The 17,288-nt window shown below is 46.0% G+C and overlaps 1 protein-coding gene across 3 annotated transcripts in view; it reads right to left on the reverse strand.

Annotated features, from left to right (window-relative positions):
• ERCC6L (ERCC excision repair 6 like, spindle assembly checkpoint helicase) overlaps positions 1–13,487 on the reverse strand; it is a 44,696-nt gene extending 31,209 nt beyond the window's left edge. Inside the window, exons 1-2 of one of the 3 annotated variants that reach the window (XM_074029327.1) lie at positions 13,408–13,487; positions 5,931–6,027 (exon numbers count right to left, since the gene is read on the reverse strand). Coding sequence is in view for 1 of the 3 variants with exons in the window: in XM_005593940.4 (XP_005593997.3) it covers positions 13,408–13,475 (68 nt within the window). In the remaining 2 variants the exon portion in view is untranslated. Of the gene's footprint in view, positions 1–5,930; positions 6,028–12,398 lie in introns of all 3 variants that reach the window. The other 2 variants (XM_005593940.4, XM_074029328.1) reach the window with 2 other exon arrangements.
• Between the last annotated feature and the right edge of the window lie 3,801 nt (positions 13,488–17,288).

Consider the following 17,288-nt stretch of genomic DNA (forward strand, 5'->3'; position numbering starts at 1 on the left):
ATGACCCTGTCTCCTTTGTTCGGTGTACTCTCATGGCAAAACTGCTGGCAAGTGTGCCCTTTCTGCAGAAAGTAAAAATGGCCTTGCTGAGGAAATTAAATTTATGTTCAAGTGCTATTTCTTTATGGCACCAGGGAACAAGCATTTCTAACAAAGGGACCTTACCAAATCATTCTTACCACACCCACAGCAGCAAAACTCCAGGGACTCCCCAACTGGTTTCATTATACTTCTCTCAAGAAAACAGACTTCCCTTTGCCACATACCCAAACAACCAAATCTAAAACCCCTTCAGCCTTCTCTTGTGTCTCCACAGGACCCACTTCCCTTTGCCTCACCTGAATCTCAGATGAAAAGGAAGAGAAATTCACCGCTTATGTCTCTTTCTCTCCTAAACTTTCATTGCTTCCTAATCAACCTTGTTATAGACCTTCAGCGGTACCCCTACGAAACTCCCATTATATATCCTGATCAGCTCTTTACTGTTCTATGGGACCTATGGCTTCAAGGAACTTTCCAGGACTTTACTCTTACCCAAATAACCTTTTTCTCTTTTTGCTTTTTTTTTTCCCAATATAAATACCCTAAGTACATCAACCTCACTAATACAACCACTTCTCACTGCTCTCAAGCTCGAACTATAAACCTTACACAATCCCTCTCGCTGCGAGCTAACTCTTCCTTTGCTCCCAAATGCTGGACGTTCTTATCGCTGTCTTCCTCAGCTTACACAGCCCTTCCTGCACCCCTTCATGACCTTTTAGCAGGGAGCATAACCCTAATGTATACACTCCAAAAGGGAGCTTCCTTTCTTGAAAGAGCTGACACCCTGGTCGGCAATTATCCTACTTCCAGGACTAATCAGGCTAACAAATTATTTCAAGCCTATTACAACTCCCTGCAATGCCTCAAGCCCCAAGACTCTCCCATTAAAGGGCCTATAACTAAATACACCCTCTTTTACAACAAGCTTCACTTTGCTTTTCAGCCTCTGAAGGAAATCTCCCTGTAGGATCCTTAACACTTAACCAATGCAACCATACTATCATTATTAAACACCCCGACCATCAAACTAAGAGTTAACTACCCAGTATCACCTGAAGCAAATGGAGCATTTCTGTAACTGGCTCATTTGACAGCCTCTCTCTCAGCCAATGCCACTGGCCTAACTTGTGCTGTCCCTGGTGCCCACTTTTTTCCATGGCTCAATATAACGATGCAACATCCTATTGCATTAAATGTGTAAAAAGTAACTCTTCCTATATTTCTACTCTAGTAGGTGTCTCCCTGGCCCCCTCCTTGTCCATTTGGAGTAATGAACCACAGGAAAGAAAAAACACTCCATATTTAGTTCACCTATTCTCTTTCTATATCTCTGCCTGTATACACGACAAAGGCCTGTTCTTCTTGTGTGGTACCAACACATACCTTTGTCTCCCTACCAACTGGACTGGAACCTGTACCCTAGTTTATCTATCTCCCTCCATTGGACTTGTTCCTCCTAATCGACCTTTGCCCATCCCATCCATCCAATATGTTAGAAAAGGAAGGGCCATACACTTCATTCCCTTAATAGCCACCTTGGGTATAACCTCTGGACTTGGATTGAGAGCAAGCGGATTAGCCACTTCCATAACATACTTTAAGGCTCTTTCAACAGAACTACAGGACTCGTTAGAAGACACAGCCCGAAGCCTTATAAAAGTCCAAGACCTTGGCCAGGGGCGGTGGCTCACGCTTGTAATCCCAGCACTTTGGGAGGCTGAGGCGGGTGGATCACCTGAGGTCAGGAGTTCGAGACCAGCCATGGCCAACATGGTAAAACTCCGTCTCTACTAAAAATACCAAAAAAATTAGCTGGGCGTGGTGGTGCATGCCTGTAATCCCAGCAACTCGGGACACTGACGCAGAAGAATTGCTTGAATCCAGGAGGTGGAGGTTGCAGTGAGCCGAGATCCGCACCACTGCACTCCAGCCTGGGCAACAGAGCAAGAATCTGTCTCAAAAAAAAAAAAAAAAGCCCAAGACCAACTAGACTCTTTGGCTGGCGTAGTCCTCCAAAACAGACGGGGACTAGATCTTATAATAGCTGAAAAAGAAAGAGGGATTCTGCCCCTCATGAGGTGAGGAATGTTGTTTCTACCTCAACCAATCAGACCTAGTAAGAGACGCTGCTGAAAAACTTAAAGAAAGGACTAAAACGCTAAGGGAATATCAAAACAACAAAATAGATTCTTGGTTTGGGAACAAAATCATAGCATGGGTCATCCCATTCCTGGGACTAATATTCTTACCCTGCCTAATTAACCTTTTTCAAAGATTTTTTTTTTTTTTTGAGACGGAGTCTTGCTCTGTCTTCCAGGCTGGAGTGCAGTGGCACCGCAATATTGGCTCACTGCCACCTCCACCTCACGGGTTCAAGCGGTTCTTCTGCCTCAGCCTCCCGATTAGCTGGGATTACAGGCATTCGCCACCATGCCTGGCTAATTTTTGTATTTTTGGTAGAGAAAGGGTTTCACCATGTTGACCAGGCTGGTCTCGAACTCCTGACCTCAGGTGATCTGCCTGCCTTGGCCTCCCAAAGTGCTGGGATTACAGGTGTGAGCCACCACACATGGCCAAAGATTTTTGACTGACAGGATCATGGCCATTTCACAGACAACTACCCCAAAACATCTACACACAGCAATGCTCCCACAGTCAACCGGAGACCAGAAAACTCTCCGTCCCCTCAACAGCAGGAAGTAGCCAGAAAGAACACACTGTCCCTCCTCCTTTTTATAACTATAGAGTCTGGATTGACAGAGCAGGAGCATCGCCATCTTAGACAAGTCCCTCATTCTAAAGTTCACTTAATAAAAAACCACCTAAATCCAAAGGGCATCAGCCTAATGGCTAAGGTCAGCACGACCATAAACCACAAATAACATCTCCAACCAGAAACATTCTGTCAAAATAAAGCTCAGAGTCTTAAGGAAATTGAGCACTCAAACAAAGGATTTTCAGTAAAGCAATTTTTACTTCTGCACAGAGGGGTGCTTCTCCTTGGCCAGTCACCATGAGAGCACACCAGAACAAAGGGGAACAAGAGCCTTTATTCCTGATGCAAATCCTGCCCCTGTGCCTTTTCCCCATTGGCTGGAATCAGGCCACACAATCTAAACTAGCCCCAGTTGGCTAAACATTTGAACTTTCTTTAGATAAGATGGGCACATAGGGCGAGAGGGGAAAGGGGAAAGGGGTGTCTGCAATGAGCTAGAGAGCTAGTCTTCTTTCCAAATAAGGAAAGGAATGTGAGCTGGTACTGTGGCATGTCTGCGCATGTAACAAAGGCAGATAGGAAGGACAGAGGAGAAAAGGGAAGGCAGGGGTGGGGGGGTGCGGGGTACTATGAATTAAAGAATAAAGGATTGATCAGGCTATTTGAAGAGAAACTTCATCATATCCCACAATTCCAAACTCCTCCCTGACCAGAGACATGCTAGCCCCAAGATAACTCCCGTCCGGCCAGGAAGATGCCAGCCTTGAGATAACACCCCTCGGCCGGAAAGATGTCTGCCCCAAGATAACCTCCCCTCCTCCCAGAGACATTCCAACCCTCACACAGAAACTTCTCCCTCACACAGAAACATTCCAAGCTTGTGATAAGCCCCCTCACCCTAAAACCAATATATATTCTTAGTCTGTAAGAGAAAGCGCTCCTGACTAAATAAAAAAAAAAAAAATCGGCCAGAACCCTTCTCAGGTTTTATCTAAAGTAAACCTGCCTTTAACTGTCAAGCCGCATTTTGTGTTTCTTTCCTCTTTCTTTAACTCTTACAAGTGTGGGCAAGGATGTGGTGAAAAGGGAACACTTGTATACTGTTGGTACTATTATAAATTAGCATGGACATTCTGGGCTGGGCATGGTGCTTCACGCCTGTAATCCCAGCACTTTGGGAGGCCTAGGGTGGGCAGATCGCTTGAGCTCAGGAGTTCGAAACCAGCCTGGGCAACATGGCAAAATCCCATCTCTACTGAAAATACAAAAAATTAGCCAGGCATGGTGGCACGCACCTGTGGTCCCAGCTACTTGGCAGGCTGAGGTGGGAGGATTGCTTGAACTCAGGAGCCCCAAGCTTCAGTGAGCCGAGATCATGCCACTGCACTCCAGCCTGGGTGACAGAGGGAGACCCTGTCTCTAAATAAATAAATGCGTACATAAGTATGGCCATTCTGGAAAACAGTGCAGAGGTTCCTCAAAAAACTGAAAATAAAGTTACCATATGATCCAGCAATCTCACTTCTGGGTACTTCCAAAGGAACTGAAATCAGTATATTGAAGAGATACCTACACTCCCATGTTCATTGCAGCATTATTCATAGGAGCCAAGAAAAGGAAACAACCAAAGTAGCCATCAACAGGATGAATGGATTTTTAAAATGTGGTATATACACACAATGAAAAATTCTTCAGCCGTTAAAAGGCAGGAAATTCTGATTTGCAACAACATGAATGAACCTAGAGGACATTTTGCTAGGTGAAATAAACCAGGCACGGAGAGACAAATACTCCATGATCTGGTTTATACATGGAATCTAAAAAAGAAGTAGAGAGTAGACTAGTAGTTACCAGAGGCTGGGGGGATAGGGGTAGATGGGGAAAGGAGAAAGGTTAGTCAATGGTACAAAGTTTCAGTTAAACAGGAGGAATAGGTTCTAGTGATCTACTGCACAGCATGGTGACTATTATTAATCATAATGAATTATATATTTCAAAATAGCTAAAAGAATGAACCTTTTTTTTTTTTTGAGACAGGGTCTCCCTCTGTCACCCAGCCTGCAGTGCAGTGTGCCATGATCTCAGGTCACTGCAGCCTCCACCTCCTGGGTTCATACGATTCTCCTGCCTCAGCCTCTCGAGTAGCTGGGACTATAGATGCGCACCACCACACCCAACTAATTTTTGTGTTTTTAGTAGAGACAGAGTTTTGCCATGTTGGCCAGGCTGAAGAATGGATTTTAAATTTTTTCACCACAAAGAAATGATAAGTATTTGAGGTGATGGATATGTTAATTAGCCTGATTTGATCATTCCACAAGGTATACATGCATTGAAACATCACATTGTACCCCACAAATATATACAATTATTGTTAAAATAATTGTATAATTATTGGTTAAAAATAAAACTGACCAAGTGCAATGGCTCATGCCTGTAATCCCAGCACATTGGGAAGCCAAGGCAGAAAGATCATTTGAGTCCAGGAGTTCAAGATTACAGTGAACTATGATGGCACCACTGTACTCCAGCCTAAGTGACAGAGCAAGACCCTGTCTCCAAAAAAACAGAAATAAAACTGTACCCCATAAACATGTATAATTATGTGTCAATTATAAATAAACCCAAAAACTTTAAAAATAAAACATAAAATAAAATAATGCCAAAGTAAAAGGTTTACTAAAAAAATATGAAAGTTCTCAGCACAGAGATGAGATTTAAAGCCAAGAACCTGGATAAGATCACCCAAGGAAGGAGTACTAAAAAAAAAAAAAAAAAAAAAAGACAGCTGACATGGTGGCTCATGCCTGTAATCCCAGCACTTTGGGAGGCCAAGGCAGGTGGATCACTTGAGCTCAGGAGTTCGAGACCAGCCTGGGCAACATAGCCAGACCCTGCCTCAAAAAAAAAAAAAAAAAAAGACATGGCATTCCAACATTAAGATCATCTATAGAAGAATTCCAGCTAATGAGTACACAAAGAATGGTGAAACTAGAAAATCACGACTTTGCGGCGAGTCTTGGTGGCTCATGTCTGTAATCCCAGCACTTGGGGAGGCCGAGGCGGGCAGATCACCTGAGGTCAGGAGTTCGAGACCAGCCTGGCTAACATGACGAAACCCCGTTTCTACTAAAAACACAAAAAATTAGCCAGGCATGGTGGCACCCACCTGTAATCCCAGTTACTCGGGAGGCTGAGGTAGGAGAATCACTTGAACCCAGGAGGTGGAGGTTGCAGTGAGCTGAGATCGCGTCATTGTACTCCAGCTTGGGCAACAAAAGCGAAACTCCATCTCAGAAAAGAAAATCACCACTTTGTAATCTCTAATAACTGATTTGACCCTTTGGGAGGCTGAGGCAGGTGGATCATTTGAGACTCGGAGTTCAAGACGAGCCTGGGCAACATAGGGAGACCCCAACTCTTTAAAAAAAAAATGATTTGAGCAATAGTTATCAATGGATTAAAGGCTGATGGGTTGGTTGGGAACGGGATATTCACAGCATGCTAAGATATCCTAAATGTGTTACTTCCTCATCATAAGGGGGAAATGCAACTTTGCAAAGGAGGGATCAGATTGGAATCACTGAACCCATTGGTCAACCTTAGCATTACTGAAAGTAGGAAAGTCAGACATTATATGCTTCCTGATATGACCCAACATAGGTACACAGCCTTCCCCATAAAGTATTCATGCCAAAAATATTGAAGCTTAATCTTATCAAGCCTTTAGTTTAAATTATAGGAGACAGAACAAACTAATGACACTACAAGGAAGCCATCACGCTGTAATTCAAATCATTGTCATAGAAAATGGAAGGGAGGGGAGAACTGTTCTAGATTAGAAGTTCAAGAAACATAACACCCAAATGAAGTTGTAGACCTTCTTTGGATCCTGATAGACCATTCAAAAAATTTGAGGCTGGGCACGGTGGCTCATGCCTGTAATCACAGCACTTTGGGAAGCCGAGGCGGGCGAATCACTAAGTCAGGAGTTCAGGACCAGCCTGGCCAACATGGTGAAACCCTGTCCCTAGTAAAAATACAAAAAATTAGCTGGGCGTGGTGGCGGGTGCCTGTAATCCCAGCTACTCGGGAGGCTGAGGCAGGAGAATCGCTTGAACCCAGGAGGCAAAGTTTACAGTGAGCCTAGATTGCGCCACTGCACTCCAGCCCGGGCGACCCTGCAAGACTCTGTCTCAAAAAAAAAAAAAAAAAAATTGAATATGGACTATGTATTAGATGATATCAACGAATTCATTTATTTTGTTAGGTGTGATATGGCATGGTAGTTTTGTAAGAATATGATTTTTTTTTTTTGACCAGGCAAGGGGGCTCATGCCTATAATCCCAGCACTTTGGGTGGCCGAGGCAGGTGGATCACCTGAGGCCAGGAGTTCGAGGCCAGCCTGGCCAACATAGTGAAATCCCATACTAAAAATACAAAAATTAGCTGGGCGTGGTGGCAGGTACCTGTAATCCCAGCTACTCGGGAGGCTGAGGCAGGAGAATCACTTGAACCCAGGAGGCAAAGTTTACAGTGAGCCTAGATTGTGCCACTGCACTCCAGCCCGGGCGACATTGCAAGACTCTGTCTCAAAAAAAAAAAAAAAAAAAAATTGAATATGGACTATGTTTTAGATGATATCAACGAATTCATTTATTTTGTTAGGTGTGATATGGCATGGTAGTTTTGTAAGAATATGATTTTTTTTTTTTTTTGACCAGGCAAGGGGGCTCATGCCTATAATCCCAGCACTTTGGGAGGCCGAGGCAGGTGGATCACCTGAGGCCAGGAGTTCAAGGCCATACAAAAATTAGCCGGGCGTGGTGGCAGTTGCCTGTAATCCCAACTACTTGGAGGGCTGAAGCAGAGAATCACTTGAACCCGGGAGGCGGAGGTTGTGGTGAGCTAAGATTGCGCTACTGCACTCCAGCCTGGGCAACAGAGCAAGACTCCGTGTTAAAAAAAAAAAAGAATATGTTTGTTGTTTTTAAGGAACATATACTTAAGTATTTCAGCGTGAAATGTAATATCTGGGGACTTAAATTACCTTAGAAGATACGAGGAGGAATATCAACAGAATCTGAAGCAGCAGTCAGTGAGGTAGGAAGAAAATACAGAGAGCAAGGGCTCCTTGAAAGACTAATGAATCATGTGTTTCATGGAGAAGTGATCAACTTCGTCAAGTACTAGTGGTCTAGGTTGACGAAGATTGAGAATTGACTGTTGGATTTTGTTATGTGAATGTCATTGGTGACTTTGATAAAAGCAGTTTGAGTAAAGTGATGGGGTGAAAACCTGATTGGGACGAGTTCAACAGAAGTTAGGAGGAAAGAAATAGGAAATGACAAGTGTAGACAATGATATTGACACCTGGAATTTTGCAGTAAAGGAAAGAGAAGAAATGGAGGAATAACTGGAAAGGAAAATAGGATCAAGAGAGGATTTTTTTTTTAACAGTGAAAGAATTGGTGGGGCCGGGCGCGGTGGCTCACGTCTGTAATCCCGGCACTTTGGGAGGCCGAGGCGGGTGGATCATGAGGTCAGGAGTTCGAGACCATCCTGGCTAACATGGTGAAACCCCGTCTCTACTAAAATTACAAAAAATTAGCCGGGCGTGGTGGCGTGCGCCTGTAGTCCCAGCTACTTGGGAAGCTGAGGCAGGAGAATGGCGTGAACCCGGGAGGCGGAGCGGAGCTTGCAGTGAGCCGAGATTGTGCCAATGCACTCCAGCCTGGGCGACAGAGCGAGACTCCGTCTCAAAAAAAAAAAAAAAAAAAAAGAATTGGTGGGTTGAAGTCCTTATACCAGTGAGTGACAAGGGATGAGATCTTTTGCACAAATGGAGGGGTTGTGCTAGAAGCAGAGAGTTCATCCATACTAACAGGATAGAAGGCAAAGAACACAGGGGGAATAATGCTGGGAAGTAGGTCGATAAGGGAGAAGCTCCTGGAAACTCTTCTGATTGCTTCTATCAACCCAGTGAAATTGGAAGCAAGAGAGATGAGGGAGAGGTGTTGAGGGTCTGAAAAGCAAGAAGGTGTGAAACAGGCCTCTAGTAGAATGGATGAGTGAATACATTAAAGAAATGTAATATGATTGCCAGGCAGCATGAAGGGCCTGCTTGACATTAATATTGACAGATTTCAAGTAAGACCAGTCAGCATGATTGTTTATTCAACCATGTTCATCTCTGAGGGCCAGAGTTGGATTTAGCAAAATGTATTAGTTTCCTATTGCTGCTGTTACAAATCATCACAAATATTAAAACAACACATAGTATTATCTTTTATCTTACAGGTTATATCTTGCAGGTTATATAGGTTAGAAGTCTGACACAGGTCTCACTGGGCTAAAATTAAGGTTGCAACAGGGCTATGTTCCTTTCTGGAGGCTCTAGGGGGAGAATGTGCTTCTTGACTTTTCCAGCTTCCAGAGGCCATACACATTCCTTGGCTCATAGCCCCTTCCCCCATCTACCAAGTCAGGTAGAACAGGTTGAGTCCTTTTCACCCTGCATCACTATGACCTCTTCTTCTGCCTCCCTCTTCCACTTTTTTTTTTTTTTTTTTTTGAGATGGAGTTTCACTCTTGTAGCCCAGGCTGGAGTGCAACAGCGCAATCTCGGTTCACTGCAACATCCACCTCCTGGGTTGGAGCAATTCTCCCACCTCAGCCTCCTGGGTAGCTGGGATTACAGGCGTGTGCCACCACGCCCAGCTTATTTTTGTATTTTTGTAGAGACAGGGTTTCATCACATTGGCCAGGCTGGTCTCGAACTTCTGACCTCAGGTGATCCACCCACCTTGGCCTCCCCTAGTGCTGGGATTACAGGCATGAGCCACCACACCCAGCCCCTCTTCTACTTTTAAGCACCCTGTGATTACACTGGGCTCACCCAGATATTCCAATTTCCCTATTTTAGGGTCAGCTGGTTAGCGACCTTAATTCCTCTCTACCATATGAGGGTAACATATTTACAGGGTTCAGAAATTAGTATGTGGATATTCTTGGGAGGCCATTACTCTGCTTACCATACGAAGGCTATGGTCTTGCCAAGCCAGTATAATGAAGTGTGAAAGAGAAAAAAAATAAGTTAAGGTTGTATACAAGGAAGCCTCCACAATTATTGACTCTGAACTTCAAACTATGTAAGGAGAGAAGTGAGAACCTGAGGGGTGTGCAACAGTGAAAAAATGGAATCAATGAACTATAGGTCCCAACGATACCAAACAGTTGTTGGAACTGGTGTTCTAGAGGATGGAGAGTAGAATGCTTGAACGGTGGTATAATAATGGAAGTGTAATAAAAAGTCTGATTCTGCTGGGCATGGTGGCTCATACCTGTAATCCCAGTGCTTTGGGAGCCTGAGGTGGGAGGATCACTTGAGCCTAGGAGTTCAAGACCAGCCTGGGCAACACAGTGAGACTCCATCTCTACAAAAATCTTTTTTTTTTTCTTCTGAGACAGAGTCTTGCTCTGTTGCCCAGGCTGGAGTACTGCCCAGGCTGGAGTGCAGTGGCGCAATCTCAGCTCGCTGCAACCTCCGCCTCCCAGGTTGAAGCAATTCTGCCTCAGCCTCCCAAGTAGCTGGGATTACAGGTGCCTGCCACCACGCCTGACTAATTTTTGTATTTTTAGTAGAGACGGGGCTTCACCATGTTGGCCAGACTGGTCTTGAACTCCTGACCTTGTGATCCACCCACCTCGCCCTCCCAAAGTGATTACAGGCATGAGCCACTGTGCCCAGACTACAGAAATCTTTTAAAAATTAGACAAGTGGCCGGGCGCGGTGGCTCAAGCCTTTAATCCCAGCACTTTGGGAGGCCGAGACGGGCGCATCACCAGGTCAGGAGATCGAGACCATCCTGGCTAACACGGTGAAACCCCGTCTCTACTAAAATACAAAAAAAATTAGCTGGGCGAGGTGGCGGGCGCCTGTACTCCCAGCTACTCGGGAGGCTGAGGCAGGAGAATGGCGTGAACCCGGGAGGCGGGGCTTGCAGTGAGCTGAGATCCGGCCATTGCACTCCAGCCTGGGCAACAGAGCTAGACTCCGTCTCAAAAAAAAAAAAAAAAAAAAAATTAGACAAGCTTGGTGGCACACACCTCTGGTATATGTTTACATGTACAGTAAGTCCTCAGTTAACGTGGTCAGTAAGTTCTTGGCAACTGCAACTTTAAGCAAAATGACGCACAGCAGGTCCTTGAATGACACTGGTTCATTCAATATCATTTTGCTGCAACACTGATGAGAAAAAAATTGGTTTTGCTATGTCATTTCACTTAAAGTCAGTTTCCAAGAACCTATGGACAATGTTAAATGAGGACTTACTGTATATACACGCACACACATCTTTGCCCACTCATGTAAGTGTATCTGTAGAAGAAAATACTACAAGTCCTAGCTTCAAAAGTAAAACTATGTATCTTAACTTTTGAATTGACTCATATAGCTCATCACACACCAGCCTGAGAGAATATAAATAAATGCTTACTCACACTATTGACTTTATTAAAATCTGGCATGGTGTTCTTGAATAGCAATTTTATTTTATTTTATTTTTTTATTTTTTTTTTTTGAGAGGGAGTCTGTCTCTGTCGCCCAGGCTGGAGTGCAGTGGCCGGATCTCAGCTCACTGCAAGCTCCGCCTCCCGGGTTCACGCCATTCTCCTGCCTCAGCCTCCCGAGTAGCTGGGACTACAGGCGCCCGCCACCTCGCCCGGCTCGTTTTTTTTTGTATTTTTTAGTAGAGATGGGGTTTCACCGTGTTAGCCAGGATGGTCTTGATCTCCTGACCTCGTGATCCGCCCGTCTCGGCCTCCCAAAGTGCTGGGATTACAGGCTTGAGCCACCGCGCCCGGCCTTGAATAGCAATTTTAAATACACATTCCCTAAGATACAGCACTCTGAATTCCAAAGTGTACACTCAGTTATAAAGTGCACAAAAATTCACAAAAAGGCTGCCTATTACAACAAAAGTAAAACGGCAAACAATTGGAAAAATCTAAATGAAAGGCCTGGCATGGTGGCTCACGTCTGTAATCTCAACCCTTTGGGAGGCTGAGGCAGGAGGACTGCTTGAACTCAGGAGTTCGAGACCAGCCTGGACAACATGGCAAGACCCTGTCTCTACTAAAAATACGAAAAAATACTTTGGGAGGCCGAGGCAGGTGGATCACGAGGTCAGGAGATCGAGACCATCCTGGCTAACACGGTGAAACCCCATCTCTACTAAAAATACAAAAAAATTAGCTGGGTGTGGTGGCGGGCACCTGTAGTATCTGCTACTCGGGAGGCTGAGGCAGGAGAATGGTGTGAACCCGGGAGGCAGAGCTTGCAGTGAGCTGAGATCGTGCCACTGCACTCCAGCCTGGGTGACAGAGCGAGACTCTGTCTCAAAAAAAATAAAATAAAATAGTTGGGTGTGGTGGTGTGCACCTGTGGTCCCAGCTACTAGAGATGCTGAGGTGGGAAGATCCCTTGAGCCCCGGGGGATGGAAGTTGCAGTGAACTGAGTTAGAGATCGAGCCACTGCACTCCAGCCTGGGTGACAGAGCCAGACCCTGTCTCTAAAAAAACATATAAAACAACAATAATAAGATAATAAATTGACTGGGCATGGTGGCACCCACCTGAAGTCCCAGCTACTAGGGAGGCTGGGGCAGAAGGACTGCTTGAGCCCAGGAGTTCCAGGCTGCAGTGAACTATGATCAGGCCACAGAATTCCAGTCTAGGCGACAGAGCAAGACCCTGTCTAAAAAAAATTAAAGCAGTAAAATCCACAGAGACAGAATAATGGTTGCTAGGGGCTGAAGGGAGGGGGAAATGGGGAGTTGTTTAATGGGAGTAGTTTCAGTTTTGCCACATAAGAAAAGTTCTGGAGATGACAGACAGTTGCACAACAATATGAATGTAGTCAACACTACCGAACTGTACATTTAAAAATGATTAAGATGATAAACTTTATTTTTCATGAAACCCAGTTTCTGCACAAAAAGATAAATTTTATGTTATGCGTACTTTACCACAATTTAAGAAAAAATTTAAATGCTCATCCCAACATTACCACGCCCCCCACCCTTAGCCAACTGGTGAATGCTAACTTATTTTTCAACGCCTAGCTCAAATGTCTCCTCTTGCCATGCCATCCCTTAGCTGACCACCCTTGTAGTTGGCCATCCCCTCTTTTATGCCAACACTATGCCCTGCACATACATTATACCTCTTACAACACTTATCAAACCTAGTAATTATTGCTTTACAAATCCGTTTCCACCACTAGATTACAAACAACTTGGGGGCGGGGACCTTGTTTTACTCATCTCTGTATCCCCTAGGCTTGGGGCTTGATAAGCTGAAAAGAATCAATAAGGGCTTGATTAATTAAGGTTCTGGCTCTTACGGAGCTCATACTGCAGGGTCATCTGCCCAAAAGAAAAGGCATCGGGGTCTCCTGAGGTTTTAGAAATCTGGTCAAACATCCAGAGCTGACTCCCACACCCTACTGCGAGAAGAGTGCGAGAGCGCGCCTCAAAAGGCTGCGCCTCAACAGTTCGGGTCACCAGGGGGATCTGGGGGCCACCCCCACCTCCACCCTGGGCCAGGTCGGTTAGCTAGACCCGCCCAGCGGCCCCGACATACCTTAGGTAATGAGCAGCCTGCTCTGGGCTCAAGGCCTCGGCTTCCGGAAACCTACGGGACGCCTCCATGACCCTCGGACTGGGTTCCAGTTACCCCGGTGGGAGCTTGGAGCTTGAATTTCGCGCACTCCCGCCCCGCGCATGCTCTGTGCGCCTGTGGCGAGGGACACAGCCAACCGTCGGCCTCGCGGCCGGCCAATCCGCGACCACGCGCTGCGACGCCACCGCCTGAGCCCCGCCCATGAGGGTAGGCGCCTGCGCCTACGCGCGCCTGGAGGTAGGAAGTGACGTCTGCCTTCGAGACACGGAGTGTGCTGCGTCACTCTGTAGTCCCTTGCGTTTCAACCCAGTTCAAACCATGCTGCGGCCAATTCGTTCGCGCATGCGTGTGCTATCATTGTGAGTGGAGGAGGCTGCCCGATATGATCCCAGTCGTTGTGGCGACCCTTGGAGATCTCCAACGCCTGCATCCCCCAGTCAACCCCTGCCCCACATCCAGAGATACCTTCCCTTCCTTGATCGCCAGTACCTGGCACTGAACGTGCTTTGAATCCAAACACCCTGGGAGGCGTAGTCCCTGTGATTTAAACTCACATTGAAGAAGGCGCGGTGGTTCACGCCTGTAATTCCAGCACTTTGGGAGGCCGGGGCGGGCGGATCATTTGAGGTCAGGAGTTCAAGACAAACCTAGCTAACATGGTGAAAACCCGTCTCTACTAAAAATACAAAAAATTAGCCAGGCGTGGTGGCAGGCGCCCGCAGTCCCAGTCAGGTGGCTGAGGCACGAGAATCGCTTGGACCCAGCAGGTGGAGGTTGCAGTGAGTCGCGATTGCACCACTGCACTCCAGCCTGGGTGGCAAAGCAAGACTCTGTCTCAAAAATAAAAATAAAAAAATTTTAAAAAGTCTGGGTGCGGTGCCTCACACCTGTAATCCTAGCCTTTGGGGAGGCTAAGGTGGGAGGATCACTTGCACTCAGGAGTTCGAGACCAGCCTGGGCAACATAGTGAGACCCCCCCATCTCTTTTTCAATTTTTTTTTCTTCTCCACAGGGCGTTATGCTGTATTTATTTTTTTAAAAAGAGAGAGAGAAAGAGAGAAGGGTCTTCAAGAATCTCAAACCCGGGAGGTGGAGGCTGCAGTGAGCCAAGATCATGCCACTGCACTCCAGCCTGGGCGACAGAGCAAGACTCCATCTCACAAAAAAATAAAAGAAAATAAAGTTCTTATTTAAGAAATAAGTAGTTAGGTTCACATACTTGGTGTAATAAGAAGAGGACAAAAATAATTCAAAAAAAAAAAAGAAAGAAGTAGTGCTGTGGTCACCATTTCTTCAGAAGCACCAACTAAGATACAGTCATTTTCAAAGGCAGAGCCTAAAAAAAGGCGGAGCCTAGAGCTTAAGGAAATGTGATTAAGTGACTTGCTTGGGTGACACTAAATAGGAGGTTGTGGGCCAACAAAAATTGTCTTTGTTCATATATCGTTAAGAACACAGACATGATTCCTCAAGACACTAATTTAGCATTCAGTATTGGAAAACTCACCTATTGGCCCAGTCATACATCACATGTACAGAGAATTTTAAGCTTTTTATAAAATTCATAGACCGTTATGAGTTAAAAGGAATGTTGGAGGCCGGGTTCAGTGGCTCACTGAACCTGTAATCTCAGCACTCTGGGAGGCCGAGGTGGGCAGATCACCTGAGGTCAGGAGTTCAAAATCAGCCTGGGCAAATGGTGAAACCCCGTTTCTACAAAAATTAACTGGGCATGATGGCGGGTGCCTGTAATCCCAGCTTCTCGGGACGCTGGGGCGAAAGAATCACTTGAACCCGGGAGGCAGAGGTTGCAGTGAGCTGAGATCGTGCCATTGCACTCCAGCCTGGGCAACAGAGCAAGACTCCGTCTCAAAAAAAAAAAAGGTCGGAGGGAGGTGGGGGATCTTGGAGAACTTGGAGAACATGGGCTATTTTCCTGGTTTGTATGACTTTAAGGCCTTTGTTAAGAGGCCTTTTAAGTATACTATTATCCCCATTTTTCAGATGTGTAAACAGGCTCAGAGAGATAAAGTGACTTCACCTAAGCTTCCTGAGCTAGGAAGCAGCAGAGCCAGAATTCAATACTAGGTCCGTATGGACACAAATCTGTGCTGTTTCACTGTGTCACACTGGAAAGAAGAGGGCAGTGGTGGGAAATGAAGTTGATGAGGCAGTTGAAGGCCAGGTTATGAAGGAACTTGTTTACTCTGCTAAAGTGTTTAAATCACATCTTTTCCTGGAGGCAAGCTTGGATTGGGCTGTGCTATGGTCTGAAGGTCCTTCAAAATTCACGTGTTGAAACTTAATCCCCGCTATGGTGGCACTGAGAGGCGGGGCCTTTTGGGAAGTAATTATGTCATGAGGGATCCTACTTCATGAATGAATTAGTGCCTTATGAAAGGGCTGGAGGGAACTAATCTATTTAGGCCCTTTTTGCTCTTCTGCTTTTCTACCACGTAAAGACACAGTATTTCTTCACCTCCAGAGGATGCAGCAACAAGGCACCATCTTGGAAGCAGACAGCAGCCCTCAGCAGACACCAATCCTGCTGGCACCTTCATCTTGGACTCTTCAGCCTCCAGAACCACAATAAATACATTTCTATTGTTTATAAATTATGAGTTTGACGGCCAGGCGCGGGGGCTCACGCCTGTAATCCCAGCCCTTTGGGAGGCTGAGGCGGGCGGATCATCTGAGGTCGGGAGTTCGAGACCAGCCTGACAGAGAAACCCTGTCTCTACTAAAAATACAAAATTAGCCGGACATGGTGGCACATGCCTGTAATCCCAGCTACTCGGGAGGCTGAGGCAGGAGAATCGTTTGAATCTGGGAGGCAGAGGTTGTGGTGAGCCGAGATCACGCCATTGGCACCCCAGCCTGGGCAACAAGAGTGAAACTCCGTCTCAAAAAATATATATATATATGAGTTTGAGTCTGTGGCATTTTATTATAGCAGCACAAAGGAGCTAAGGATGAGTCGAGTGTCCAGGCACCCTGGATACCCAAAGGATGAGTAGAATGAGAAGAGCAGAATAGGGGAGAAGATGTAGGAGAGAATTCTGCAGAAAGGAAAAGAGAGATGAGAGCACAAAAATCTTCATCTTGAGTCTGGGGAAGGCCATGTCTAGTTGTGCTTTGGCTTAGGGTCCACCATCATCACTCATATCCTGGGAATTGTTGAGAACTGAAGATGAAGCAAAGCAGGCCCCTGGTGGTTGTTGTAGGCATGCCCCATTGTGGGCTGTGAAGAAAAGCTAAAGAGAACTCCCTCAGGAGCCCTGGCTACCTCCCCCTGCTTCCCAGCTGGCAGTGGTGCCCAAAGGCCCTGATCACTGGGAAGGAAGGACCAACCCTCAGCTTGCCTGCCCTTTGGCTATTGGATTTTCTAAGCCCCATTTTCACACAGCTGTAGGGCTCCTCCTTTAAACTCCCCAGCTCTGGCTGCTCCTCCCCTCCCCTTCAGTCCTGTAGTCTGCTTCCTTTGGGCCCTTCTTGGTGCCTTCTGGAGTCCCAGGTCTCAACCCAGGGCTCTGATGACCCAGGAAACTCCCCAGCCCAGGCTCCTGGTCCTCTTTTATAAATGGTCATCCAGGCTCACAGCCTGAAAATAACAGAGAGATTGGGAGGATTTTGAGTGGGTAAATGGAGAGAATCAAAGAGAATCAAAATAATAGTTACTGCTATATCCCTCTTATGTGACAGGCCCCATTCAAAACACTTTACATAGATTAATTCTCTGCTGTTCCTCATTATGCATACCTAATCAAGGCCTCCCATTCCCCCAGCATCTCTCAAGGGAATGGGGTTTATAAAGCTTTCCCAGCCAAGCGTGGTGGCTCACG

This window comes from Macaca fascicularis, chromosome X, assembly GCF_037993035.2.
Source record: "Macaca fascicularis isolate 582-1 chromosome X, T2T-MFA8v1.1".
NCBI classification, from domain to species: domain Eukaryota; kingdom Metazoa; phylum Chordata; class Mammalia; order Primates; family Cercopithecidae; genus Macaca; species Macaca fascicularis.